The 24,799-nt window shown below is 40.3% G+C and overlaps 1 protein-coding gene across 1 annotated transcript; it reads left to right on the top strand.

The window, feature by feature from the left end:
* The first annotated feature begins 3,063 nt into the window (after positions 1 to 3,063).
* Positions 3,064 to 6,569, top strand: LOC126634435 (protein JINGUBANG-like). The gene is made up of 2 exons (XM_050304950.1): positions 3,064 to 3,767; positions 5,626 to 6,569. The coding sequence occupies exons 1-2, from the start codon at positions 3,153 to 3,155 to the stop codon at positions 6,349 to 6,351; spliced, it is 1,341 nt and encodes a 446-aa protein (XP_050160907.1). The 5' UTR covers positions 3,064 to 3,152; the 3' UTR covers positions 6,352 to 6,569.
* The last annotated feature ends 18,230 nt before the right edge of the window (positions 6,570 to 24,799 follow it).

Raw genomic sequence — 24,799 nt, 5'->3', positions numbered from 1 at the left:
GAAAAAAATTCTCGCAAAACGTAAAATTACCCAAATACCTCTGACGTTTCAAATTTCGTAAAAACATCTTCTTAACTCCAAATTTTAATTTCGTTTGCGCCTATGCATTTGTAACAATGAGTACCACAAGGATACGCTAACATAATGGATTATACATCTCATGATACGAGGGTCAACGAAAGTTTACAATTTCACCTTAAAGGTCATTTTCGTAAATTCAAACTTTCAAAATTAAAATACCTTAAAATCAAGAATAGGTTATTACAATCTACCCCCTTATGAAAATTTCGTCCCTAAAATTGGCAATAACTTGCTATACATAAAAAAAATACTCAAAAGATAGGAAGAAAATATATATAAGGAAGAAATCGAGTCAGAGCGGTTGCATAAAAGAGAATGTCATTCCATTGCGATCGGATTGCAATGGTTCCTCTTTCATGCCTCCAAGCTCATACTTTCATCCTCCTTTAGTATAATAGTATGATATAATACCTATGTACTAACAAAAGGTCGAAAAAAAATTAAATATATATGTATGTATATATATAATATAATAGAATCTCTACTAATCTCTACTAATTAATAAAATACTCATTGTCAACCAAAATCCTATGAAATTACCAGTTTAACCCTCTAATTAAAACAAAACATGAATAAGAAATATGGGCAGAAATGTAATTTCATACAACCAAATTTGATGTTTTTTTTTTTCAAAGCCTCACCTACATGTAATCCTAACATATCTCTAATTATAAAAATTTTAAATTTTTTTTAAAAAGACTTCTCACTCTCACATTCTCTATCACTCTCTCCATCTTTCTCGCCAAAATCCTTTTTAATCGCTCTAACCACCCCACCTCCTTCATCCCCTTCTCCCACCCCGCTTGCCTCTAACCCACCAACAAATTATGTAGGATCTTCGTCTCCTCCAACCCTAATCGCCCTCTGCCAGACCCACCACCCAACAACTTCTCCCACATCCTCTGCGTTCTCCCCCAGGACCCCTATTTTGCCGCCCCTTGCCTCTTTGACCCACGAATCCTAGACTGGATGCCATCCCACCATGAATGGGCATCCAATGTTCTGAAGGTATGAGCCTCATTATTTAGTTTTTGCATCTTATGCAAGGTTGGATGAGGAAATTTTTAAGCATTTAAAATCCCTTGCAATACGTTCGATGTGTCATTGAAATATATATATTAATCATGATTTATCAATCCTCAATTACTTACATATTTTGCTGCATTCGATTGTTTTTACTTTGTTACAGGGCTTGGTTTCATCCAAGTAGAGTTCCACATTATACAACTTTTGGGAGATGTACTGAAGTTAATGATGATTTTAGTGTTTCATGTAACAATATCTTTACAAATTATTATAAAATTCTGAAAGTATTGCCTAACTCATCAGTTTGGTTTTATTTCACTAATGTTAGTAATTGTTTTCATAAGTTCATGTAACTCATACCACAGTGAAAAGATTTTTTTTCTTTTTCACAATGATGTATACATTGCACATTGATTATAAAAAGAAAATTGAGTTGCACACATATAGTGTGTGTGCCGGTTGCTAGTATAATAATAACATAACGTCAATATATATATATATATATATATATATATATATATATATATATATATATATAATAACATAAGTTTAAATATTTGCATTGAAATTAAAACTGAAAATGGAAATGACTCTCACCCAAACATTCGTAATGTCACGTACTCCGATAATATGTGTATGTGTGTGCCTATGGGTCGAGCCCCAAAAATAACTAGGTAGGTTCAAAACCTAATTAATAAATACTAATATAGATGGGCCTACTTGCTCACTTGCTTACGTACTCACTGAATAAGTTATCGATAATACAATCTGCAGCCCACAATACCGACAACTCATTGTCGTCTCGATAAGCAAGTAAAAAAAAAATTCAATGATGAAAAATTACTATATTGCCCCTCATTGGAAAATGCACATAAACCGTCCGATTCACATCTCAATCACGTTCACGTACTACCCTCAAGCGCATCAATCCGAGCTGCTAGAAGTGCCTTGACATCCATGTACACACGAACCACCGGATCCTGGGGGCGAAATATATGGAAGATGTGACTGGGACTAACAATTTTCGTAAACCATTTCTTTCATGACTAACGCCTATGATCACTCTTCTGATCGAGGGGTACCCGATCTGAAACATGTACTAGAGGAACCATGACTCTGACTACTACTTTTGAATGGCGGTTACTGTCTCGAACCCCCCCACAAAAAAATTGGCCCCAAAATCACCATCCACATTTCTACCTTCACCAAGACCCGTATAGAGGAGGGAAGACCTGGAAAAGCTAAGCACAGAGTAAGAATAGAAACCTTAACCCTTGTTCAACCTATTTCTCCTTCCCATTAAATACTAATAAAGGTATCCGAGCAGTTAGGTAGGGCGCGGGTATCCTCTGATCCTTCTTTTCTCCTCTGTGTTTAGGTGAAGTTATTTATAACCCTACACAATAAACTCCCATAAAATCAGATGAAAAACCCTAAATCATCCGGTTTTCCCTACTAAAAACCATACCATCCTCTACATACCACTATCTATTTGTTAACCCTACTAATTTTATGCGCTAACAATGACAATATCAAATGAATGCGAGAATATATAATCTTATAGAAGAGGGGTGTGATATCCACACACTCCATTTTACTTCTCACACACCCTTCTAATTTTCGACCGTCGGATCGGATGAATTGAAGAAAATCAACGGATAGAAATTAACAAGGGGTGTGTGAGAAGTAATTTGGGGTGTGTGGATAGCACACCCCATAGAAGATTTGATACAAAATGATTAGGATTGAGATATGGCATTTTTAAATGAATTCCCCTCATTCAAACGCCTATCAAGCCATTATGCTTACATTATACATTTCTCTGGCGGCAGTTGGCCCCCAACTCCAAGTGTCCCATCCTACTCTAAATTGCAAGTCTGTTGCATTCATAGACATTTATAACACCACCATACTCACCACTAGTGGCTTAGATATTTCACTAACTCACATCACTCCTAATACTATATGCATTTACAATTCATTTCCCCAATATATCCATATCCACCACCTCTTCTTGCATTGACATACACAAATTAGAACTAGAAATGGCCTCCCTAGACTACTCTTCCAACTCTCCCAAAACCCCATCTTTTGCATCCACACCTAAAACACCAACAAATAATAATACACAAAATCTCCAGAGCAGGTTTTTCAGAAGCATTTCAACAAAAGATGCCCCATCCTTCTCGAACTTCCCCTACACCCCACCGCACCGCACCAACTCGCCTTCCTCCCATACCCAAAGCCTCCATGCCTCTCCTACCGCCTCTCCTCTCCACCCTCTCCAATCATCATCTCCCTCCAAGAACCCCGACCTCCTCACCGCCTACCGCTGCATCTCCTCCGTCCTAAAAAAGGACGGTCAGATCTTGTCAGTTGCTGCATCAAATGGCCTAGTTTACACTGGTTCCGCCAGCAACCTCATTAGGGTTTGGAAGCTGCCAGAGTTCACGGAATGTGGGCAGCTCAAGACCAAGGCTTGCATGGTCGTGGCAATGGAGGTGTCCCATGACAAGGTCTATGCAGCTTATGGTGATGGTAAGGTTAGGGTTTGGCAGAGAACGTGGGATGGCGGGTTGAAGCACGTGAGGCTGGCGACAATTCCGAAGACCGGAAGTTATGTTCGGAGCTTATACATTGCCGCCGGGAAAGATAAGATGGTAAGTGAAGCTGTACGATATGTTTTTTGCTTGGTTTTGTATTTATGGCTCTATTGATGGTAGGGCTTGATGGGGAGAGATTTTTTCGTGAGATCGGTAAACGGGGTTGTACACTACATGTAACTATATAAATGATGATATATGTGTGTTAAAAAGTTAATAGCTTAAAAAATAAAATTTATCACCATTTATATATAAATATGTGGTGTACCATCTTTGGTCCCATCACAATAAAAAATTTCTACTTGATGTGTTCGGAGGGTAATAGTTATAATTAATGTGTTTCACGTATGTAGGGGTTTGGAGACACTCTTAACTACTTATAGTTCTTGCGTGTCTAGAATTATCTCTTCTACTTGGTAAGGTAACTGCAGTAAACACGAGGATCATTTTACATCACTAATTCTACTCACTGCTCACCAAATAATATCGGTATGTCTCATCTGGTAATTTATCCGTTATAAACAAATGAGGTTTAGAATGAGTTTAGGTTTGAATAATTGGAACTTTGCTAGATAGTTTGGTTAAATAACTGAGATATAGAAATTTGTTTACTGCAGTAATACTCAATATATATATTAGGAAAATGATTTCTCCGTTCCTTTTATATCCATACACACCAATGTTTATTTTTGATATTTAGATCGAATAAAGTATAAACAAATTAATGAATAGAAGGTCACCCAATTCAGTTTGAAACCGGTGACAAAAATAGTTACTAAAATGGAAGGTCACCCGATTAATAAATTTTTGTCACCATTTCTCATTGGCAACATCAATCCTTGTTACCTCAACAACAGCTACTAAATAGTTACTAATTAGAGTGGATGTTGCTCACTTTTCTTTTCTTGTAGTGAATTTCTCGTTCATATATTAGCTAACCATAGTTTTGTTCAGTAATTTCCCATCTCATATTATTGCAAGTAGAACGTTCTACTTATAGATATTTAATCAAAAGATATTCGTAATATCATTATTACAAAATGTTTTTCTATTAAAAATGTTGTTGGGACTGGCCAGTGGAGTAGCACTTTGCTTTGGGCTGTAAAACATGAATTTCATATATGCCAAAGCCACATTTGGGACTTGATTTATTGACAACCTACAGTTTCTGTTGGTTTTATTTATGACCATTATAACACAAGACAAAATGAAGTTGTGAATTAGATGTGCCAAGAAAGTGGAATCGTATATACTTATTATTTCAAGCTGGATTGAAAGTTAGCTGAAATTAGCAGATGGAACACGGGGACACTACTCACTACAGTGGAAATAGATATGAATCCACCTATGTGAGTCTTCTAAAGTTATGTGGTCACTAATGTGTGGTCCATTCTGTTACAACGCCTGGCGATTGTATTCAATAATTCTATTTGCACACTCACTAATAAGAACTGTTGATACACTTCGTAATACAAAATTGACTCTTTTGTTGTTTGTCGGATTCATCTGGTTTGTCAGTATTGTTTAACTAAATAGTATTGCTAAATGCTATTTTTTATAAAATAAAAAAAACTCTTAAAGTAGTTAGAGAAGTGATTTGTGCATACATTTTTTCTCTCACTACACATGCATGTTTATTCTAATATTTGAATTAAATAAATGGTAATTAAAGGACAAAGATAAACTGGAGTGTGTTGAAAAAGATAGAATATGTAAGAATTATTTCACATGTTGTTAGTATGTAAGTGTTAGTATATAGCAGCTCCCCACCTTTAAATAGGTATATACTTGATCGTTGTCGATATTATTACATCATAACATACTTTGTTCTTGGTGATTGTTATTATAATTCCTACCATTTGCTAAATAGATTGAGTTAAACTTACTTTAATTACTTTTTCAATGAATGTAATAGCATATGGGTGCTATAACATCTCTGGCCATCAATGTATCAGAAGACATCCTATACTCAGCTTCCATTGACAGAACAGTCAAAGTATGGAGAATTTCAGACCTAAAATGCATTGAGACCATCAAAGCCCACGCTGGGCCGATCAACGAGATCATCATCGCCGATGATGGCGTCCTCTACACGGCCTCAGACGATGCCACAGTCCGAGTCTGGCGCCGTAACTTCTGCCGTGGAGACCAGCTTCCTCATTCACTCACTGTAACTTTACCCGCCAAGTATTCCCCCGTCAAAACCCTAACCCTAACCCCAGATGGCGGAGTTTTGTACGGCGGGTGCACTGATGGGTACATACACTATTGGCTCAAGGGTTGGTTCTCTGGCCAATTACAGTATGGGGGTGCACTCCAAGGTCACACCCATGCAGTGATGTGCTTGGCCAGCGTGGCCAACTACGTGGTCAGTGGGTCAGCTGACTCCACAAGTAGGATTTGGTCTAGAGATGTGGAAGATGGTCAGCACACTTGCCTGGCAGTGCTCGTAGGGCATAGAGGGCCAATCAGATGTGTCACCGCGTTTTCCGGAAGATTAGGGGATGAGGCGGAGGATGGTTGCACAATTTGTACTGGAAGTCTTGACGGTGTTCTTAAAGTGTGGCGTGTGACCTGCACTAACAAAATTGCTGATAATTTGTGTTCAGCACAAAGTGAGTGTGAGTATTTTCAGCTGTAGTTGAAGAGAGGTGAGCAACTTACATGGTACTAGGATAGACATTATACCATAGCGTCCTGTATCATGGAAGTTCTTCTTGGAAGAAAGGGTGACTTCAATTTGGTAGGTAGCTGTAGCCTATAGCTAAACTAACAAACTTGTCGTACTATTGCTACATATATAATATGTACAGAATTCTGGTGTAGCTACTTTGCTCATGATCTATGTTGTTACATTTATATAGGAGTGACGTAGTTTGTGCTAATTTTAGAAAGTAAACCAGTACTGTGCTCCCTTGGGCTTTTAATATACAGAAAATATTAGTTGCCCGTTGGATATGCAAATTAAATAAGTTGGGGGTGGAAAAACATTTTGAATCATTGTAATCGGAATCCGTTCAAGCACCTTGGTTCAATATTTATACTAGAAGAGTAATCTTGACAAAAACTACTATTAATTTGTTCAATTAGTGAATTTTGTTCAGTGTGTGGTTTGGCTCATTGTCTGCTATTAGATTTGCTTAATTTCTTAAGAAAGGAAATAGCCGAGCCGAATCAATCACTGAGTGGACTTGTTTGAATTGGTTATGCTACTAATTCGAGGCATAAATTAAATCAATCTGAATCATCATGTTACATTGATTGATCCAGTGTAAATAGCCATGATTTAGATCAACCTTTTGATTATTAAACAATAATTTACAATCTTCATTACGTGATCCTTACAAATAAATAATGGGATTGGGACCTGCTCTATATTACGTGATCCTTACAAATAAATAATGGGATTGGGACCTGCTCTATATTTACTTGACACAAAATTGGTTTTTGGCTACGGTATATGCATTTAGATAGTTCGTGTACTACTATGAAGTAAATGCATGTATCGTTGGTCAAAACCAACTTTTAATAACAACATAGCTACATAACTAGCAAATGGAAAAGATGAGAGATACAAATCATGGTACTGACTGATGATTCACTCTGGCCTCCGAACTTGACAAACTTCGGTTAATATCTGTTAACTGCAGCTGCAGGGTGCTGATCACGAGTCTCCGGTGACTGCATTTCCAACCTATCGTTCGGATTTTGTTCGAGGCGAGGACTGCGAGGATTATCATGCTCCCTCTTGAAGCACAACTTACAGATGATGTAACAAAGCACACGCAAGCCGAAGAGAATGCCAATGATGGCCAAGGCTGATACAACATAGCTTCCGACGGAACGGTGTCGTTTGCAGCCAAAAAAGAACCCTACACACACCATGGCTGTATGTAATTATTGACTAAGCATATATAACATGTACATATATATCACAGTGTGTTCTTGCTTGTTGAAACTTGAAATTGTTGGAAGGTTTTTAAGTAGTGGTTTGTGGGTGGTATTCTTGCCTTCAACAGATGCTATTTGATCACTTGTCACTCAAGTATGGAATAGGGTTTAGGGTTTAGGGTTGCTGTATGATCACGAGTATGATAGGGTCCCAAGAGACATTCTTTGGAGGATTTTAGAGAAGAAAGGAGTACGAGTAGCATATATCCAAGCTATAAAGGATATGTATGAAGGAGCAAAGACTGCCGTAAGAACTCATGAAGGACAAACCGAAAGCTTTCCCATAACTGTAGGATTACATCAAGGCTCATCCTTAAGTCCTTACCTTTTTGCGTTGGTAATGGATGAGTTAACAAGACATATTCAAGATGATATTCCTTGGTGTATGCTTTTCGCAGACGATATAGTGTTGATAGATGAAACTCAGGAAGGGGTAAATGCAAAGCTTAACCTTTGGAGAGAAGTGTTGGAATCTAAAGGTCTTCGCCTAAGCCGATCAAAGACAGAATATATGGAGTGCAAGTTCAGTGCAAATGGAGGCCAAAACGAGTTAGGGGTGAGGATCGGAGATCAAGAAATACCAAAGAGCGACCGTTTTCGTTACCTAGGATCTATCTTGCAAAAGAACGGAGAATTAGATGGAGATCTCAACCATAGAATACAAGCTGGATGGATGAAGTGGAAGAGTGCATCCGGCGTGTTGTGTGACCGCCGTATGCCACTGAAGCTCAAGGGAAAATTTTATAGGACAGCAATAAGGCCGGCGATGCTGTATGGCACAGAATGTTGGGCGGTGAAACATCAACACGTACACAAAATGGGTGTAGCGGAGATGAGGATGCTTCGTTGGATGTGTGGGCACACGAGAAAGGATAAGATTAGGAATGAGGATATCCGGGGTAAAGTAGGAGTAGCCGAAATTGAAGGAAAGATGAGAGAAAATCGGTTACGGTGGTTTGGACATGTGCAAAGAAGGCCTACTGACGCTCCGATTAGAAGATGCGACTATGGTACAGAGGTTCAGGGCCGAAGGGGTAGAGGAAGACCTAGGAAAACTTTGGAAGAGACTCTAAGAAAAGACTTAGAGTACTTGGATCTAACGAAGGACATGACACAGGATCGAGCACAATGGCGTTCTAAGATTCATATAGCCGATCCCACTCAGTGACTTGGATTCTCCAAGTCTCCAACCGAGAAGTTTTCCTCACTCGGGAAGTTAAGGGAACACTACCCCAACCTACATGCTCCACTCAGAAAGCTTCAACATACAAGCTTCAACAAAAGAAAATTCAAAGAACTTAGCGAAGAAGGCTTTGGTGTATTTAACACAATACGTTGAAATGAAGGAAAGCTTATTTATTGATATCCCCGATAAGCTACAAATATGTACATATACATGAGTCAAAATAAACAAACAAGAGGGAGCCTTCACAAAGGTTGCTTAGGAGAAGTCTCAGCAGTCGGTAGAGCCCCAGAAAGAGAAGGCACCGGAGGGGGATCATTTGGAGCCTCAGTACTGGACAGAACCCTAGAAGGAGGAGGCATCAGAGGTTGATCATTTGGAGCTTCATTACGCGGTACAGCCCCAGAAGACGAAGGCAATAAATGCCTTTGGAACAAACCCACAAATCTCTGATGATCAAGTAAAACCTGACCATCAGTTTCCTTCATCTGGTCAAGCTTCCTCTTCATGTTTGTAGCATAGTCATGTGCGAGCCGGTGCAACTGTTTATTCTCATGCTTGAGCCCTCTAATCTCCTGTTTGAGACTCATCACTTCAGTCGCCAATGATTCAACTTGGCGGGTTCGAGCAAATAGGCGTTGGGCCATATTAGACACAGAACCTGCACACTGAACACTGAGAGCCAGCGAATCCTTAACAGCTAACTCATCAGACCGTTTGGAAAGTAGTCTGTTGTCTTTGGGAGTGAGAAGGTTCCTGGCCACCACCGCAGCGGTCATATCATTCTTCATCACGGAATCCCCAACGGTAAGAGGACCAGTAGGGGAGACGAAGGATGGGCGCCATATGTTGTCTGGAGAAGGCGGGGCTGCCTCTTCAACAAGGTTCAAGTCAAAACGACGGTCGGAGGGGCCAGACATTTTCAAAGGTGTTGAAGAGAGAAGAGGTCGGACAAATCAAGATCTTAGAAGTGCAAGAATGAAGCTTCTACTGGTGGAGATTCAAGTGTGCTTTGGAACTTAATGCCAGCCCCTATAAAAATCTGCACTCGACGGAGCTTCAGAAATCGAAGAGGCACCTGCTCAGAAATCGAAGAGGCGTTTGCTTTCTCAAAAGCTGGGCTGCTTAGAGATCACGAGGGTTGATCTCAGAAATCGAAGAGGCGTTTGCTTTCTCAAAAGTTGGGCTGCTCAAAGACCACGAAGGCCGATCTCAGAAATCGAAGAGGCGCTCGCTTTCTCAAAAGCTGGGCTCCCCAGAGACCACGAGGGCCGATCTCAGAAATCGAAGAGGCACCTACTTTTCCAGCCTTGTCAGCACCTGTCACACGCACACTCAGCTTTGCGGAAATTATGGGCATTCTGTCGAAGACTTCTGGGGAAGTAGAAAACACATGAATCTTACTGTTCAATCACCCACTTCCCACACGCAACAATAGCTCATGGGTACCACAGATAACTTTGCCAAAGTTCTCTGCCAAAGTTGAGCACGTGAAGCTTGCAGCTCCTACTACATCGCTCTGACCAAGAAGGGTAAAAGAATAGCAAAGAAACAGCACTAACAAAGTTTAGACCCATAAATTTTGAAGGTCTAGCTACCATATTATTACCCACAAGGGTAAAGGAACAGTACCACTGCTGGATAATTGGAAAGTCCCTGTGTGTCAACCTCTGTGCTTCGTGGCAAGGTAGACTAGCAAACATGCCCAACCTTACTCACATTCGAGAAAACACTCCCAATAAGATTGCTTGCTCCAAAATCGAAGAGGCACCGTCCTCCGAATCTCGAGAGCCAGACTCCCAACATGACTACTTTATTAAAAATCGAAGAGAGGGTAAAGGAACAGTACCATTGCTGGATAATTGGAAAGTCCCTATGTGTCAACCTCTGTGCTTCGTGGCAAGGTAGACTAGCAAACATGCCCAACCTTTACTCACATTCGAGAAAACACTCCCAACAAGATTGCTTGCTCCAAAATCGAAGAGGCACCGCCCTCCGAATCTCGAGAGCCAGACTCCCAACATGATTACTTTCTCAAAAATCGAAGAGACACTGCTCCCCGAATCTTCGAGAGCCAGACCCCCAGCATGATTGCTTTCTCAAAAATCGATGAGGCATCGTTCTCCGAATCAATCGAAGAGGCGCTCGCTTTCTCAAAAGCTGGGCTGCTCAGAGACCACGAGGGCCGATCTCAGAAATCGAAGAGGCACCTACTTTTCTAGCCTTGTCAGCACCTGTCACACGCACACTCAGCTTTGCAGAAATTATGGGCATTCTGTCGAAGACTTCTGGTGAAGTAGAAAGCACATGAATCTTACTGCTCAATTACCCACTTCCCACACGCAACAATAGCTCATGGGTACCACATATAACTTTGCCAAAGTTCTCTGCCAAAGTTGAGTACGTGAAGCTTGCAGCTCCCACTACATCGCTCTGACCAAGAAAGGTAAAAGAATAGCAAAGAAACAGCACTAACAAAGTTTAGACACATAAATTTTGAAGGTCTAGCTACCATATTATTACCCACAAGGGTAAAGGAACAGTACCACTACTGGATAATTGGAAAGTCCCTGTGTGTCAACCTCTGTGCTTCGTGGCAAGGTAGACTAGCAGACATGCCCAACCTTTACTCACATTCGAGAAAACACTCCCAATAAGATTGCTTGCTCCAAAATCGAAGAGGCACCGTCCTCCGAATCTCGAAAGCCAGACTCCCAACATGACTACTTTCTCAAAATCGAAGAGAGGGTAAAGGAACAGTACCATTGCTGGATAATTGGAAAGTCCCTGTGTGTCAACCTTTGTGCTTCGTGGCAAGGTAGACTAGCAAACATGCCCAACCTTTACTCACATTCGAGACAACACTCCCAACAAGATTGCTTGCTCCAAAATCGAAGAGGCACCGCCCTCCGAATCTCGAGAGCCAGACTCCCAACATGATTACTTCCTCAAAAATCGAAGAGACACTGCTCTCCGAATCTCGAGAGCCAGACCCCCAGCATGATTGCTTTCTCAAAAATCGAAGAGGCATCGTTCTCCGAATCTCGAGAGCTAGATACCACAGACCACTTTTTCAAAGTGCTCTGACAGAGTTAAAACATGTGAAACTGACAGCTCCCACTACCGTGCTATGACCAAGCAGGGTAAAGGAATAGCATTACTACTTGTTGTTAGGGAGACTCCTATATATGTCGACCTCCATCCCCAACGGACAGGCAGACCTGCAAAAATGCTCAACCCTTCATCATATCTGAGAGGGCACTCCCAACGAAGCCTTTCGAAATATTCAGCTTTCTTTCCCCCCGATAATACCTCTGCAAACAAGCTATACTAGAGCAAGAATATCTCATATCATCAGGGTTAAAAGCAAGAGTATCCCATATCATGCTTTTTCCCTGTCTTTTCCTTTGGCCTTGTTTTTACCTGCAAGACAAGGAGAAAGAGAGCAATCAGTCAGCATTTGGAATCAAGCTTCCAGCCAGGAACTGACTGCCTGGAACCCCTTACCTGATTACTTACCTGGCATTGCTCTCGAGTACTCATCTTCAACATCTTATGTTTCCAGGGAAGATTCCGCATCTGCTTGAGGAACAGATAGGGCAAGTGCGAAGGATACAAGGAAGCATGTGGAGACAAGCGTAACAGCACACGTGCCGATACATCCATTACTCTGTCAAAAGCAAAAGTATCCCATATCAGCAGGGTGGAACGTACTCTAGATTTGATGGACTTGTTTTGACCCTCAAATTCTTCAGTCGGCCTTATACTCTGGAGGAAACCAGAAAACCCTCCAGCTCAGTTCAAGAATAAGCCTGTGGAAAGTTACTTCTTCAAAAGCAAAAGTATCTCATATCATATCTTCTCATTTTTCTTCTCTTTATCCTTCATGCTGTTGCAAGATGGGGAGAAGGTGAACAATCAGTCGGAGCTCTGATTGCTTACCTTGTCTGTCACCTCTTTCAGCAGACCCCCTAGCTCGGCGACTTGGGGGACTCCTACTACATGGTTTGTATCGCGCTTGACCAAGCCTGAAACTACAAGTAAGCTTCAAGTGAAATTGATACATTACCTTGTGCATCTCCACCAGTTAAAGATACCACCCCTGGATGGAGGAAAAGTACTTCCAGAGAAGATGCCACATCTACCTATGAGACAGATAAGGCAAGTCAAGACGACACCACACTCCGATATTTCGAAGTTTCGTGATTACGAGATCATTCTCCCACAATATTTCCTAATGTCATTTGTACTAAATCATTCACTTGTACTCACTAAAGGAGAGCTTGAACCTATGTACTTGTGTAAACCCTTCACAATTAATGAGAACTTTTCTATTCCGTGGACGTAGCCAATCTGGGTGAACCACGTACATCTTGTGTTTGCTTTCCTATCTCTATCCATTTATATACTTATCCACACTAATGACCGGAGCAATCTAGCGAAGATCACAAAAAGCGACCGTTTTCGCTACCTAGGATCTATCTTGCAAGAGAACGGAGAATTAGATGGAGATCTCAACCATAGAATACGAGCTGGATGGATGAAGTGTAAGAGTGCATCCGGCGTGTTGTGTGACCGTCGTAGGCCACTGAAGCTCAAGGGAAAATTTTATAAGACGGCAATAAGGCCAGCGATGTTGTATGGCACAGAATGTTGGGTGGTGAAGCATCAACACGTACACAAAATGGGTGTAGCGGAGATGAGGATGCTTCGTGGGATGTGTGGGCACACGAGAAAGGATAAGATTGGGAATGAGGATATCCGAGGTAAAGTAGGAGTAGCCGAAATTGTAGGAAAGATGAGAGAAAATCGGCTCCGGTGATTTGGACATGTGCAAAGAAGGCCGACTGACGCTCCGGTTCGAAGATGTGACTACGGGACAGAGGTTCAGGGCCGAAGGGGTAGAGGAAGACCTAGGAAAACTTTGGAAGAGACTCTAAGAAAAGACTTAGAGTACTTGGACCTAACGGAGGACATGACACAAAACCGAGCGCAATGGCGTTCTAGGATTCATATAGCCGACCCCACTTAGTGGGAAAAGGCTTTGTTGTTGTTGTTGTTGTTGTCACTCAAGTATGGAATATGATCTTTGATTTTGGATCATATGAGAAAGGTTAAAGCAGCCGTTCCCTTTTTCATCATTTCCTCATTAAAACTTTAATAATTGCTTTTTCAATTATTGAGATTTAATTAACTCCTTGGATCTACACATAAACTTAAATAAATCAAATAAAGTCCGCATGAGCTACTTTGGTACGGAACCGGATCTCCTCCGGACCTAAAGAAACTGAGCCCAAGGATTAAATGATCCGGACCATTGAAATTTAATCCAACAGCAGCAAACAGAGGGTCCTTCTAAAAGTTATAATAATTGTAGCCATTAGATCAAATTTCAATAACCCGGATCATTTGATCCTTGGGCTCAGTTGGTTTGGGTCCCGAAGGAATCCGGTTCCCTTTGGTACATTCTTGAAAGCGAATGGTCATGTACTTTATACATTATTATTTTTCACAATCAGGATCACTTTTTTTTTTTTGAACAATGAGGACCACTTTGGCACACACGAATTGGAGTTGATGAAGTAAAGTTAGAAGTAGGGTTGCTCATAGCTCTACGATTTCAAAACATGTATTTACCCTCGGAGTTTAAAATTAAAATTCTTTTCTTCGAACACTGTTTTTGTTTTTTGTTTTTTTATTTCGACAGAAGCAATAGTGTTTCATTACTAACAACAACCAATTACAAGAGGTTTTCATTGGGAACATGTTCTTCAGTGATCAATTTTTTATCTAGAGATAATTCATACAAAACGCAAGTGATTTTAAACCCCTATACGGTTACCACACAGACCACACCACTAGCACTACAAAAAATATGGCCATTGCGCACAATAAATTATTTGTGTCCTATGAGGCCAAAGGGCATCAACATATGTGCCCATAGAACAATAGCAACAATGCAGCAACTAAAACAGCATGTGTGCCCTCTATGGGCCTGCCCTTTGTTCATAGGACACCATATGACATTTTGTGCTCAAAGATTGAGCACAAATAGGGGTTCTTTTGTGTCTCAGTTCTGACAACACTCACTTTTCCAAGCCATGTTAGCACAATTTTGTTTTTGTGCCCAATAGGTAAAATATTGGGAAAAAAAAAATTCAAATATTACAAACAAGCTTTTACAATTTAGTTCTGCAAACAATCAATTCATACGAATAATGAAAACAACAATTCCTAATACATGTTTTCTTCTATGAAAGTAAAGCCAATTCCTAGTACTTATTGTTAATTCATGTTTTGTTCTTGAATAAGCAACTAAATACATGAGGTTGACAGAGCTTATAACAAACTAGCCAAAAAGGAGAGCAAAACTGCCTCTGTTCTGATCCGCTCGACTATTGTAACAAGTTAGAATAATAGTAGGCGCCAAGATTATGACAATAATAACTATTCAAAAAATTGACAAGAGGTAAAAAATCTAGATAAATACCAAGAGACGTGCACGCATGAAAAGCATAATTAAGAATACAATAAAAGATCTCTGAGGAAGGACAGTTAACAGTTTTGTTTACCTGGTCTTTGCTAGATCTTCTTCTAGAAATTTCACTCGTTCTGCAGCCTGGTCTTGAGCCTTTCTTGTAGCTTCCTACATTAGTTCATATTTTCTATCATATTTTATAGCAGTACAAATTACCAAGTAACAACAATACCAAACATGCACTTCCTTAGATAATATCCAATGATCACAATACCTGACAACTCTCAAGGAGAAGCTTGACGTCAGTTCTTTCTTCTGTAAAAAATAATTAAGTTGTACCACAATAATTTTTTGCATTGAAGCAAAAGACCTCTCAATCTACAATACTACTCCATCTACTCGCGAAGAGCTTACAAAGGTGTGAAGGGATTCAATCATGCACCCTTGTTCTTCAACTCTTTGTAACACTGCCGCAACTCTAGAGGCAGCTTCATCAGTGTGTTTCTTGATCTTCATTTCAAAATTCTCCTCTAGTTCAAGATTCACAAAAACTCATCAAATAGTTTTCACAAGCAAAACTGGTAGCACTACCTACTAAGCTAAACAAACAAGCTCCATACTGACAAACATTGAAACTCACACCAAACTTGAACTCCATTTCCCTATTTCCATGCTGGTCAGAAAGATTCTAAACAAGGCTCTTGAGCTGCGCATTATGATCAACTAGATCATTTATTTCCTTGAGGGTCAACTGTTTGCATTGTTATACCCAAAAGAAATTAGATACAATCATACATGACTCTCTCAGCACCCGATTCAGTGTTCATCCTCATCTACGGCTCAGGATTGAGTTCCGAACACCGACGTAGGACCTACTCTATGTTGAGGTGGATCTTCAAATAACACCCACCCATTACAAATTTCCCAACAGCTGTGAAACTGAAAGGGTTTCGAGCTGCCCTCCATATACAATTTCTCTGCTTGGTGTACCTAGAAAATATAATTACAAAAATTGAAGGAAATTAATTTATGAAATTAAATGTAATATAATTAAATATTTAAAATAAATTGTGAAAACACTTATTCCGTCGTAGTAATTGGCGTCGCTTTCATGTCTACTTGCGTATACTATCAGTGCTTGATGCCATTTATTCAAACTTGGATGAAAATGTTTCTTCCATCTTGAAGAACAACTCTCGTGGTTTCGAGTATTCAGTGGAGTGGTGTCTTCGTAGAACTCATAGTATTTTTTGGACACACGAGTCCAAATACGTTCACTTGTTTGAGAAGTCCCCCCCACACTATCTTCCGAAACCCATTTATAAGCCCTGCAAAGAACTTTATCTTCTTTTCAGGTCCAAGCCTTACATTTCATTGCAGATGAGGCCATTTGAAAATTATTGAAAAAAATTGAAGGAAAGATTATTGGAAGAGATAAGAAAATAGAATGAAGTGAGATAGTAGGGAATGATGAAAATTATGTGACAAATGGTGTAGGAATGGCTTAAGTACTTATAGGAAAAAATAAGAATTTTTTAAAAATGATTTAAAAAAAATTTGGTCGGAAAAAAAAAAATCAAATCCAACGGTAATTAATGTCAGTTAGCCGTTGTGTTTGAAAATGTGGCCCGGCCCGGGGCTGGCTAGCTGGCTGGGTTGGGCCAGCCGGTTGGCCCTTTGGCTTTTTTTGTCTAGTGGGGCCCACGAGCCCTTTGGCCAGGTCTTTGGTTGGGGATGGTTTTCGGGCTATTTTCGGCCCTTTGGCCCTCTGGACTCTTCAGTTGGAGATAGCCTAAGGGAGAAAATTGATAAAAAGTATGAAAAGGCTGAGTGGGGTGTGGGTGAGCCTACTTTTGAAATTGATTGGGGCTGGGTGTGGGTGTGGAGAAAATTTTCAGTGTGATCGGTACACGGGGTGATACACTACGTGTCACTATACAAATTGTGAGATATGTGTGTTAAAAAGTTAATAACTTAAAAAATAAAATTTCCCACCATTTATATAAAAACACGTGGTGTGCCCCCGTGTTTCGGTCACAATGAAAAATTTCTCGTGGGTGTGGTAGGAAGTAGGGGTGGGCAAATGGATATAGGAACCGCCGGTTAGGGCGAGTAATCATGGTTCAGGATAAGTATGGGCCGGTTCTTAATATTTTACAGAACAAACAGGGCGGACTGGGCCGGGCCCTTTTCATTTACGGGGCGGGCCGAGTCCAGATACTTAGAAAAAGGGGTACTCTAACCGACTCGTTTCTAATTATAATGAACGGTCGAGATTGAATGATAACCTATCATCTAATTTCAACCATTAGTTTCTACCCTAGGTTCTACCCGAGTCTAAGCCAAGGTTCCAGAATCACAGTCACTCTCTCAAGTCTCAGCTGCCTCTTTATCCCTTTCTCTTGTTTATCTCTTTCCCTTTTACTCCATCTCTTTCCCTATCGACTCTGTCACAGTGTCATTGGAATGGAGGCCTTGATTGCCTCGTACGGAGACTTGTTGTCAGACTCAGACTCCAAGTCACCGGCTCCACCTCCACCATTACCTCCGAAGCTCAACAGCCCTCAAGAACCGACCTCTACGCTACCTCCACCTCCTCTATCACTTCTTAACAGCCCCAATTCCTTTGGAAACCTTCGATTCCCATCAATTTTCTATTTTTTAGCTTTCTGTTGTGATGGCTTTTTCCGAGTTACACACCAAGTGTTTGATGAAACTTTTTCAGATTGGCGTCAACGATGGCGTTTTGCTATGACTTTTTCAGCTTGGCTTGCTGTTGGTGCTCGTCTTTATTCTCTTCCTTGGGCTTGGGCTTCCAGCCTCGAGTCTCATTCTTCTTCACCAGTTAGGCTTGCTGCTGTGACTGAGCGTCCATGGTTGCTCCGCCTACCGTTTGGTTACGAGACTCTGAGTCAATCCCTCGACTCCTATCTCCTCCATCTCCTTCCTCTACTTCTGCACTGGCTTCTCTCACTTCTCCCCGATCAAGGTACGCCTACGGTTTCTACATATCTCAATTAGTTAAATTGTGAACGATGCATTGTTATAAGTAAATGTTTATGAACTCAAAGTTTATATCGGAGATTTGATATTCATTAGAGTTTTTTTATGACCCGTGTTTGTTCAAGACAGAAATTACAAGCTAATATGGAGGCTAATTTTGACAAGCTCGTGAAGGTTGAGGAACAGATTGGCATCATTCCAAAACCAAAAAAAAAAAAAAAAAGTAATTAGACCCCTCCCGAACCGGCCCATTTGAAATGGGCCTGGTTAGGTCCAGTTCCCAAACTCAAAATCCTTTTACACGGCCTGGCCCGTTACATTTTAAAACGGGTAGGGCCAGGTTCCTCCAAATTTAGGCCTGGCCCAACCCGTGCCCAGCCCTAGTAGGAAGACACGAACATTGTGTCTTTAAGACCAAATGATTTAAATATATTAAGCCAAAAGATACAAAAATTATTTTTTGTGCGTTTGTAAATTAATAAAAAATTATGATTATTGATATCTATACACAGTGACACAATTTGTGTGCTCAAATTTTAATAGACACAAACACACTTTCTTGAAGACACCAATTAATGTGCCCTTTTGTTTAGGAGACACATTTGAGATAGTTTTTGTGTTCTATGACATTTAAAAGCACAAATACACATATGTGCTCAATGAAATTGAAAAGGGCACAAATCAATTGTTCTCTTAGACCATTTTCTTTGTAGTTTAGAACTAAGAGTTTAGCAGCAGATTTATAACAAAGATGATAGAGGCAACATACCTAGCATCGAAACCCTTGCATAAAGCCATCATAACCAAGAAGGCCACACCATTGCTGTAGCGACACAAACAACGACACACAAACTAAATTGAAAAACAAAATTAGAGTCGATGACATGACGTGTCTACATTGGAGATGCATGTGCATAATTGGCAAGAGGTGTGGTTAGCAAGGCCATGCGAGACTGCCACTGTAGCCAGGATAAACACACATAGAGGTCTCTTTGTGTGTGTGTTTTTTTTGGAGGGGGGGAGGGGGTGGGAGGAAGCCACCATCATTGTCGTAATGCCATGAGCGCATAAATTTGCAAAAAATTTGATAGCACAATGAGCAACTAATAGTTTCTTTCAGCCGATGTGGGTCACAATTTTAGTAAGAATAATGGCAATGACATATGGGTGGCAGAGATCTTTGTGTGTGTGTGTTGGGGGGGGTGGGGGTGGGGGTGGGGGTGGTGGGAGGGGTAGGAAGCCACCATCGTCATTGTAACATCGTGAGCCCATAAACCTGCAAAAGATTTGACAGCATAACGAGTAACCAATAATTTCTTCTGGCCAACGGGGGTCGCTTTTAGCAAGAATAATGGTAACGACATGGGTGGCAAAGGTCTCTTTGCGTGTGTGTGTGTGTATGTGTTAGGGGGGTAAGAAGCCACCATCTTTATTGTAACGCTATGAGCCCATAAACCTACAAAAGATTTGATAGCACAATGAGCAACAAATAGTTTCTTCTAGCTAGTGTGGGTAGCAGTTTTAGTAAGAATAACGGTAACGACATAAGTCGTAAAAGGGTTGCCAAGCCAAAGCCATCGTCGTCACTGCTCTGTCGTAGCCCGACACCACCACAAATCCATAACTTAAGGGGGGTTGCATGATAGTTTCCCAGGGCAAAGCCCTAAGAAAGCTCAATCCATTAAGAGAAACCACAGCAACCACCATGAGCACCAAGGCAAGCCACTGTCGGGAACACCCATGGCAACACCCTCTATAGTTTAAGAGCAACAAAATTGACCCATTTTCGTTAAAACAAAAAAGGTCTGATATAATGAAAGATAGTAAACTCGAAGCTTTCCTTAAGGACAAGAATCTGGAAGACAGCTATACTAAGTAATGCTGGAAACAACGTAGGAAGAAGTGGAAACGAGAAAGAAGATGATGCACAAGGGGGTGGAAGGTTTGGGCGGCGGGAAGGGTGAGAGCATAGGGGATGAAAGAGATGAAGGGATAGAAGGATAAAGGGGTGGGAGGAGGACATCGGGGAAGAGAATGAGGAGAGGCTAGGAATGAGGGTAGGGCTGTTACCGGCCCCAAGTCGGAGAAAGGGGCCAACGACTTTGAAAATTCTAGATTTAGGATTTTAGGCGAAGGTGGCAAAGGGTTGAGTAGAGAGAGAAAGTTATGGTTTCCTTTCTTTCTTCGACTTCTTCGAACATTGTCTAATGAAAATGAAAAGGGATACTTCGATCTAAGTTACAAATTGGACCCGCTATTGGATTTAGCCCAATTTTCCAATTTTTCAACTTTAATTATATTTCTTGACTTATGCATCTTTACTCAAAATTTTAATTTGAATATTTATTATTTAAATTGAAAATCTAACCACTTTCATGGAAAATAGTTAAAAGAAAATTTATATGTCATCATATATGATACCTCTACCATAGGTTGATAAGATACATTTAACCTGTGATACAGGTATCTACGAAAATAAATAAAAAATAATCTACCTATCATCCATGAAAATAGTTCAAAGAAATTTCATCTTCTATACATTTATAAATCCATACTAGTATATATTATAATATATACACACACACACACACATATATATGTATATAGTACCAGCACAATAGATTAGTTAACACAGTTAACTTAATTATAATAAAGGTAGAAGAAAAAACTGAGACACGATGACACACCCTAACCTGAATCGAGGCGTGCTAGCTGTCATGTGAGGATGATGTAGCCATGTGCGCAGTGTGAAAATGATAGTGATATGAATATGTGGGTAAATAAAAACCAAACTAACTAGTTTACACTAAATACATACATGAGTGCGAGTAGAGGTGTTTAAAGTATAGATACACATAGCCAGAGCATAGTCACCTAGATGCAATCCAGCTAGCTAAATATTAATTATACAAGACATGAAAGAAATTAATACATTATTTGAAGTATGACAGAACCGGCGTAAGTCCTCGTAAGCCACCAACACGAACATCTAACTAGAACCTGGAGGGGCGCAAAACAGAAAACGTGAGTGGGCAAAAACAAAGCTTTTTGAAACCATTTCTCTTTCCAAAATAATAACCCCTCACCGTAAAACCCATATAATTTCTCAAAAAATAATAATACATGCATATGTAGAAATCATGTTCGAGAACAATGAAACCAAGTATATGCCATGTCAAGTATATGAGTAATAAATATGTAAGCCAGGTGATGTGAATCAATATAAAATGATATGTCAGCCGGAGTCACCTAACGTGACCTGTACGGCTAAACCCATAACTCATATACCAGTTCCTGCACATGAGTTGCAACCACCTAATATGGTTTGTACGACAGACTGGGTGTAAATAAGTGCGCTCATGTGCTACGATCACGTGAAGGCTGTGCGATGAATCACGAGTCACCTACAAGTCGGAACCACCTAATGTGGTCTGTACGACAGGCTGGCACCAAACTTGGATCCAAGGTGAACGTACGGTGCGGGAGGTGAATGATCACGTGAAGGTTGTGGCCTGGCCTCAAGTGGGAGCACTAACACCAGGGTGCATGATAATGAGCTCTAAATGCATCTATGTATAAACATACACAATGCAACCACTACTATCATACAGTACTCACCTGAAACTTACCTGGGCTTTCACCGCGTCATTCAATATTATGCATAACTATACTAATGCAAATACTAAAATGTAATGCATCCATGGCATGGCATTTAAAACGTAAATTCAATTAAAAAAAGTTTCTGGGATCGTAAAGCATATATACGTATATATAGAAAACAAAAGCCCACTCACTGGTATGTAGCAGGGTCATAACCCCCGAGTCTCGCCTGGCTACGTTTGTCCTCCGGAAACGTCTCACTTATATGTGAAACAACTAATTTAACATTAATTTGAAAGTACATAACCAAAACCATGTAATAATTTCTCATACACTGCTCAATTAGGGTGTTTGAATATACCATCATGGCCTATTCAACACCACAAGCATCCGCATATTTTTAGAAAAAAAATTCTGATGTCTCACGCGCCCTCACGTGCCGGCCAAGGCACGGCCACACATGCAGGCACGTGCCTAGCACGTTGGACGGAAACCCTAACGGCGTTAGGAAATATTCTGTTAAATAGAAGCATATTCCATTAGATTTACCTGATGCCGTTAGTATATTCCATCAAAGTTAACGGAATATTTTTTGTCTTCTCTGATGGTCTTCGCCGGAGCTGCCACTGTCTGCAACGCCGGATTCTGGAAAAGTTTAAAACCTTAATATCTCCCTCAACTCTCAACCAAAATTCACGAATTTTATATAGATTTGAAGCTCTTGAAGTCTAGAATACAACCATACCTATTTGAAGTCCTAACTTCTCCATAATCGTGCTTATTTTGATGTCCAAACTTCTCCAAAACTAGTCTAAAATGCTAGGGAAGTTGAGTGAGTACCTTACTAAGCCTCAAAACCAAGTGAATCACACACGATCACGTCGAAGCTATTTTAGCTCTTCGTCAGAGTTTCTAAATTCCGAGGTTTTCGAGATCAACTTACTTAACAAATGGTACCACAAGATTCTAGAGCTCGAGAGAAGTATGATTATAGAAACCTCAAGTTCGATCTATAAAGTCTAATGGTGTATGAAGGTTGGGGGGCTTGGGTTGTACGGATGAGAGAGAGAGAGAGAGAAGAAATGAGAGGGTAAGGGTTGCACGTGTGTGTGTGTGGTCACAGGTTGGCCAATTTAAAATGGTCTCAAGCCCTAATTGGGCTATAGAATTTAAGGCTTACACAAATGAGTCCAAATCGGAATTAGACCAAACCAATCTCACTTATTCATCCGTAACATTTTCATTACGAACCCGATTCGGCCCAAACTCGCGTCAACACGCTCCTGACGACGCGTACAATTTAATTACGTCAACGAGAAAAATAGTTTAAAACTATATGCATACATCCACGTCACTAAGCCTCGAGGGCATTATCGTCACTTTACACTATCGGGGAGAAAATATATACAATAATTGGGATGGGTTGTCACAACCTACCCTCCCTTAAGAAAATTTCATCCCCGAAATTTCCGTACAGCAGCACAATAACATATCAATATATATAAAATAGGCGTGGATACAAATCTCGCATACAATCATCTGTCTCCCTAGTGGCCTTCTCCACTGAATGGTTCATCCATAAAACTTTCACCATGAGCACAGTCTTGTTCCGAAGAACCTTATCCTTCCAATATAAGATTGTCACTGGCTCCTCGTCATATGTCAAGTCTGGATTAATTTTTAGTAGCTGAGGAAGTATTACGTGTGATGGATTAGAGACATAATGACAAAGCATAGAGACGTGAAAAACGTCATGCACCTTTGATAGCTCTGGAGGTAACTCAAGTTTGTAGGCGGCTTCACCGATTCATTCGATGATCTCGTATAGTCCAATGTAGCGAGGACTTAACTTACCTTTCTTACCGAACCGTACTACGCATTTCCATGGAGATAGCTTCAGAAATACCCAATCTCCAACTTTATATACTTTATCTGTGGCGTGTTTATCGGCAAGGCTCTTTTGTCGATCTTGGGCCGCTTTCAGGTTAGCTTTAATTACTTGAATATTTTGGGTAGTCTTATCAATAATCTCAGGGCCCACCAACACCTTTTTGCCAACTTCTGACCAACATAGAGAAGTACGACAAGGCTTACCATAGAATGCCTCGAAAGATGACATATCGATGCTAGAATGGTAGCTTTATTGTAGGCAAACTCAATCAAATCCAAATGCTTATGCCAAGCGTCGCCAAACTGCAGTACTGAAGATCTTAGCATATCTTCTAACGTCTGGATAGTTCTCTCAGATTACCCGTCGGTCTACGGATGATATGTCGTACTATAAAGCAATCTTAGATTGCACGTGTGTGTGTGTGTGTGTGTGTGGTCACGGGTTGGCCAATTTAAAATGGTCTCTAATGCGTAAAATAACTAAACACACAAATTAACCCTCTTGTTGACAATTGTAGTATGGATAAGTAGGGATCGTTCTTAAACCGGGGATTAGGAGGGATTGCTAAAACACTCTAAACTGACTCAAATCTGTAAAACAAAGTTTAAAATACTAAACTAGACTCAAAGAATGCAAAACTAAACTCTAAAACACTAAAACAAACCAAAAGACTCAAAATAGCAAACAAACACTCAAAACTGCCTAAAAACCACTTTCTGGGCAGTTTTGGGACTCTAACACAACTTGGACGAATTTTGGTTTTCTAATGACCTAAAACACCTAAAAACATATTCTAAGACAAGTTCTAGTTAATATGACTCAAAGAAATAAGATGGGGTTGATTTTGGACGAAAATAAATAAAACAAAGCAAGAACAATGTAAACAGATTCTTAGACAAAATTAAGTAAATTGATGGGTGATAGACTAACTAGAGGGTTCTTCTCCACACATGATACACTTGCATTCAACTTTGATTTCCAAT

Source organism: Malus sylvestris, chromosome 9 (assembly GCF_916048215.2).
Source record: "Malus sylvestris chromosome 9, drMalSylv7.2, whole genome shotgun sequence".
NCBI lineage: Eukaryota > Viridiplantae > Streptophyta > Magnoliopsida > Rosales > Rosaceae > Malus > Malus sylvestris.
The sequence above is the reverse complement of the archived record's forward strand: the minus strand, read 5'-3'. Positions and strand labels throughout refer to the sequence as shown.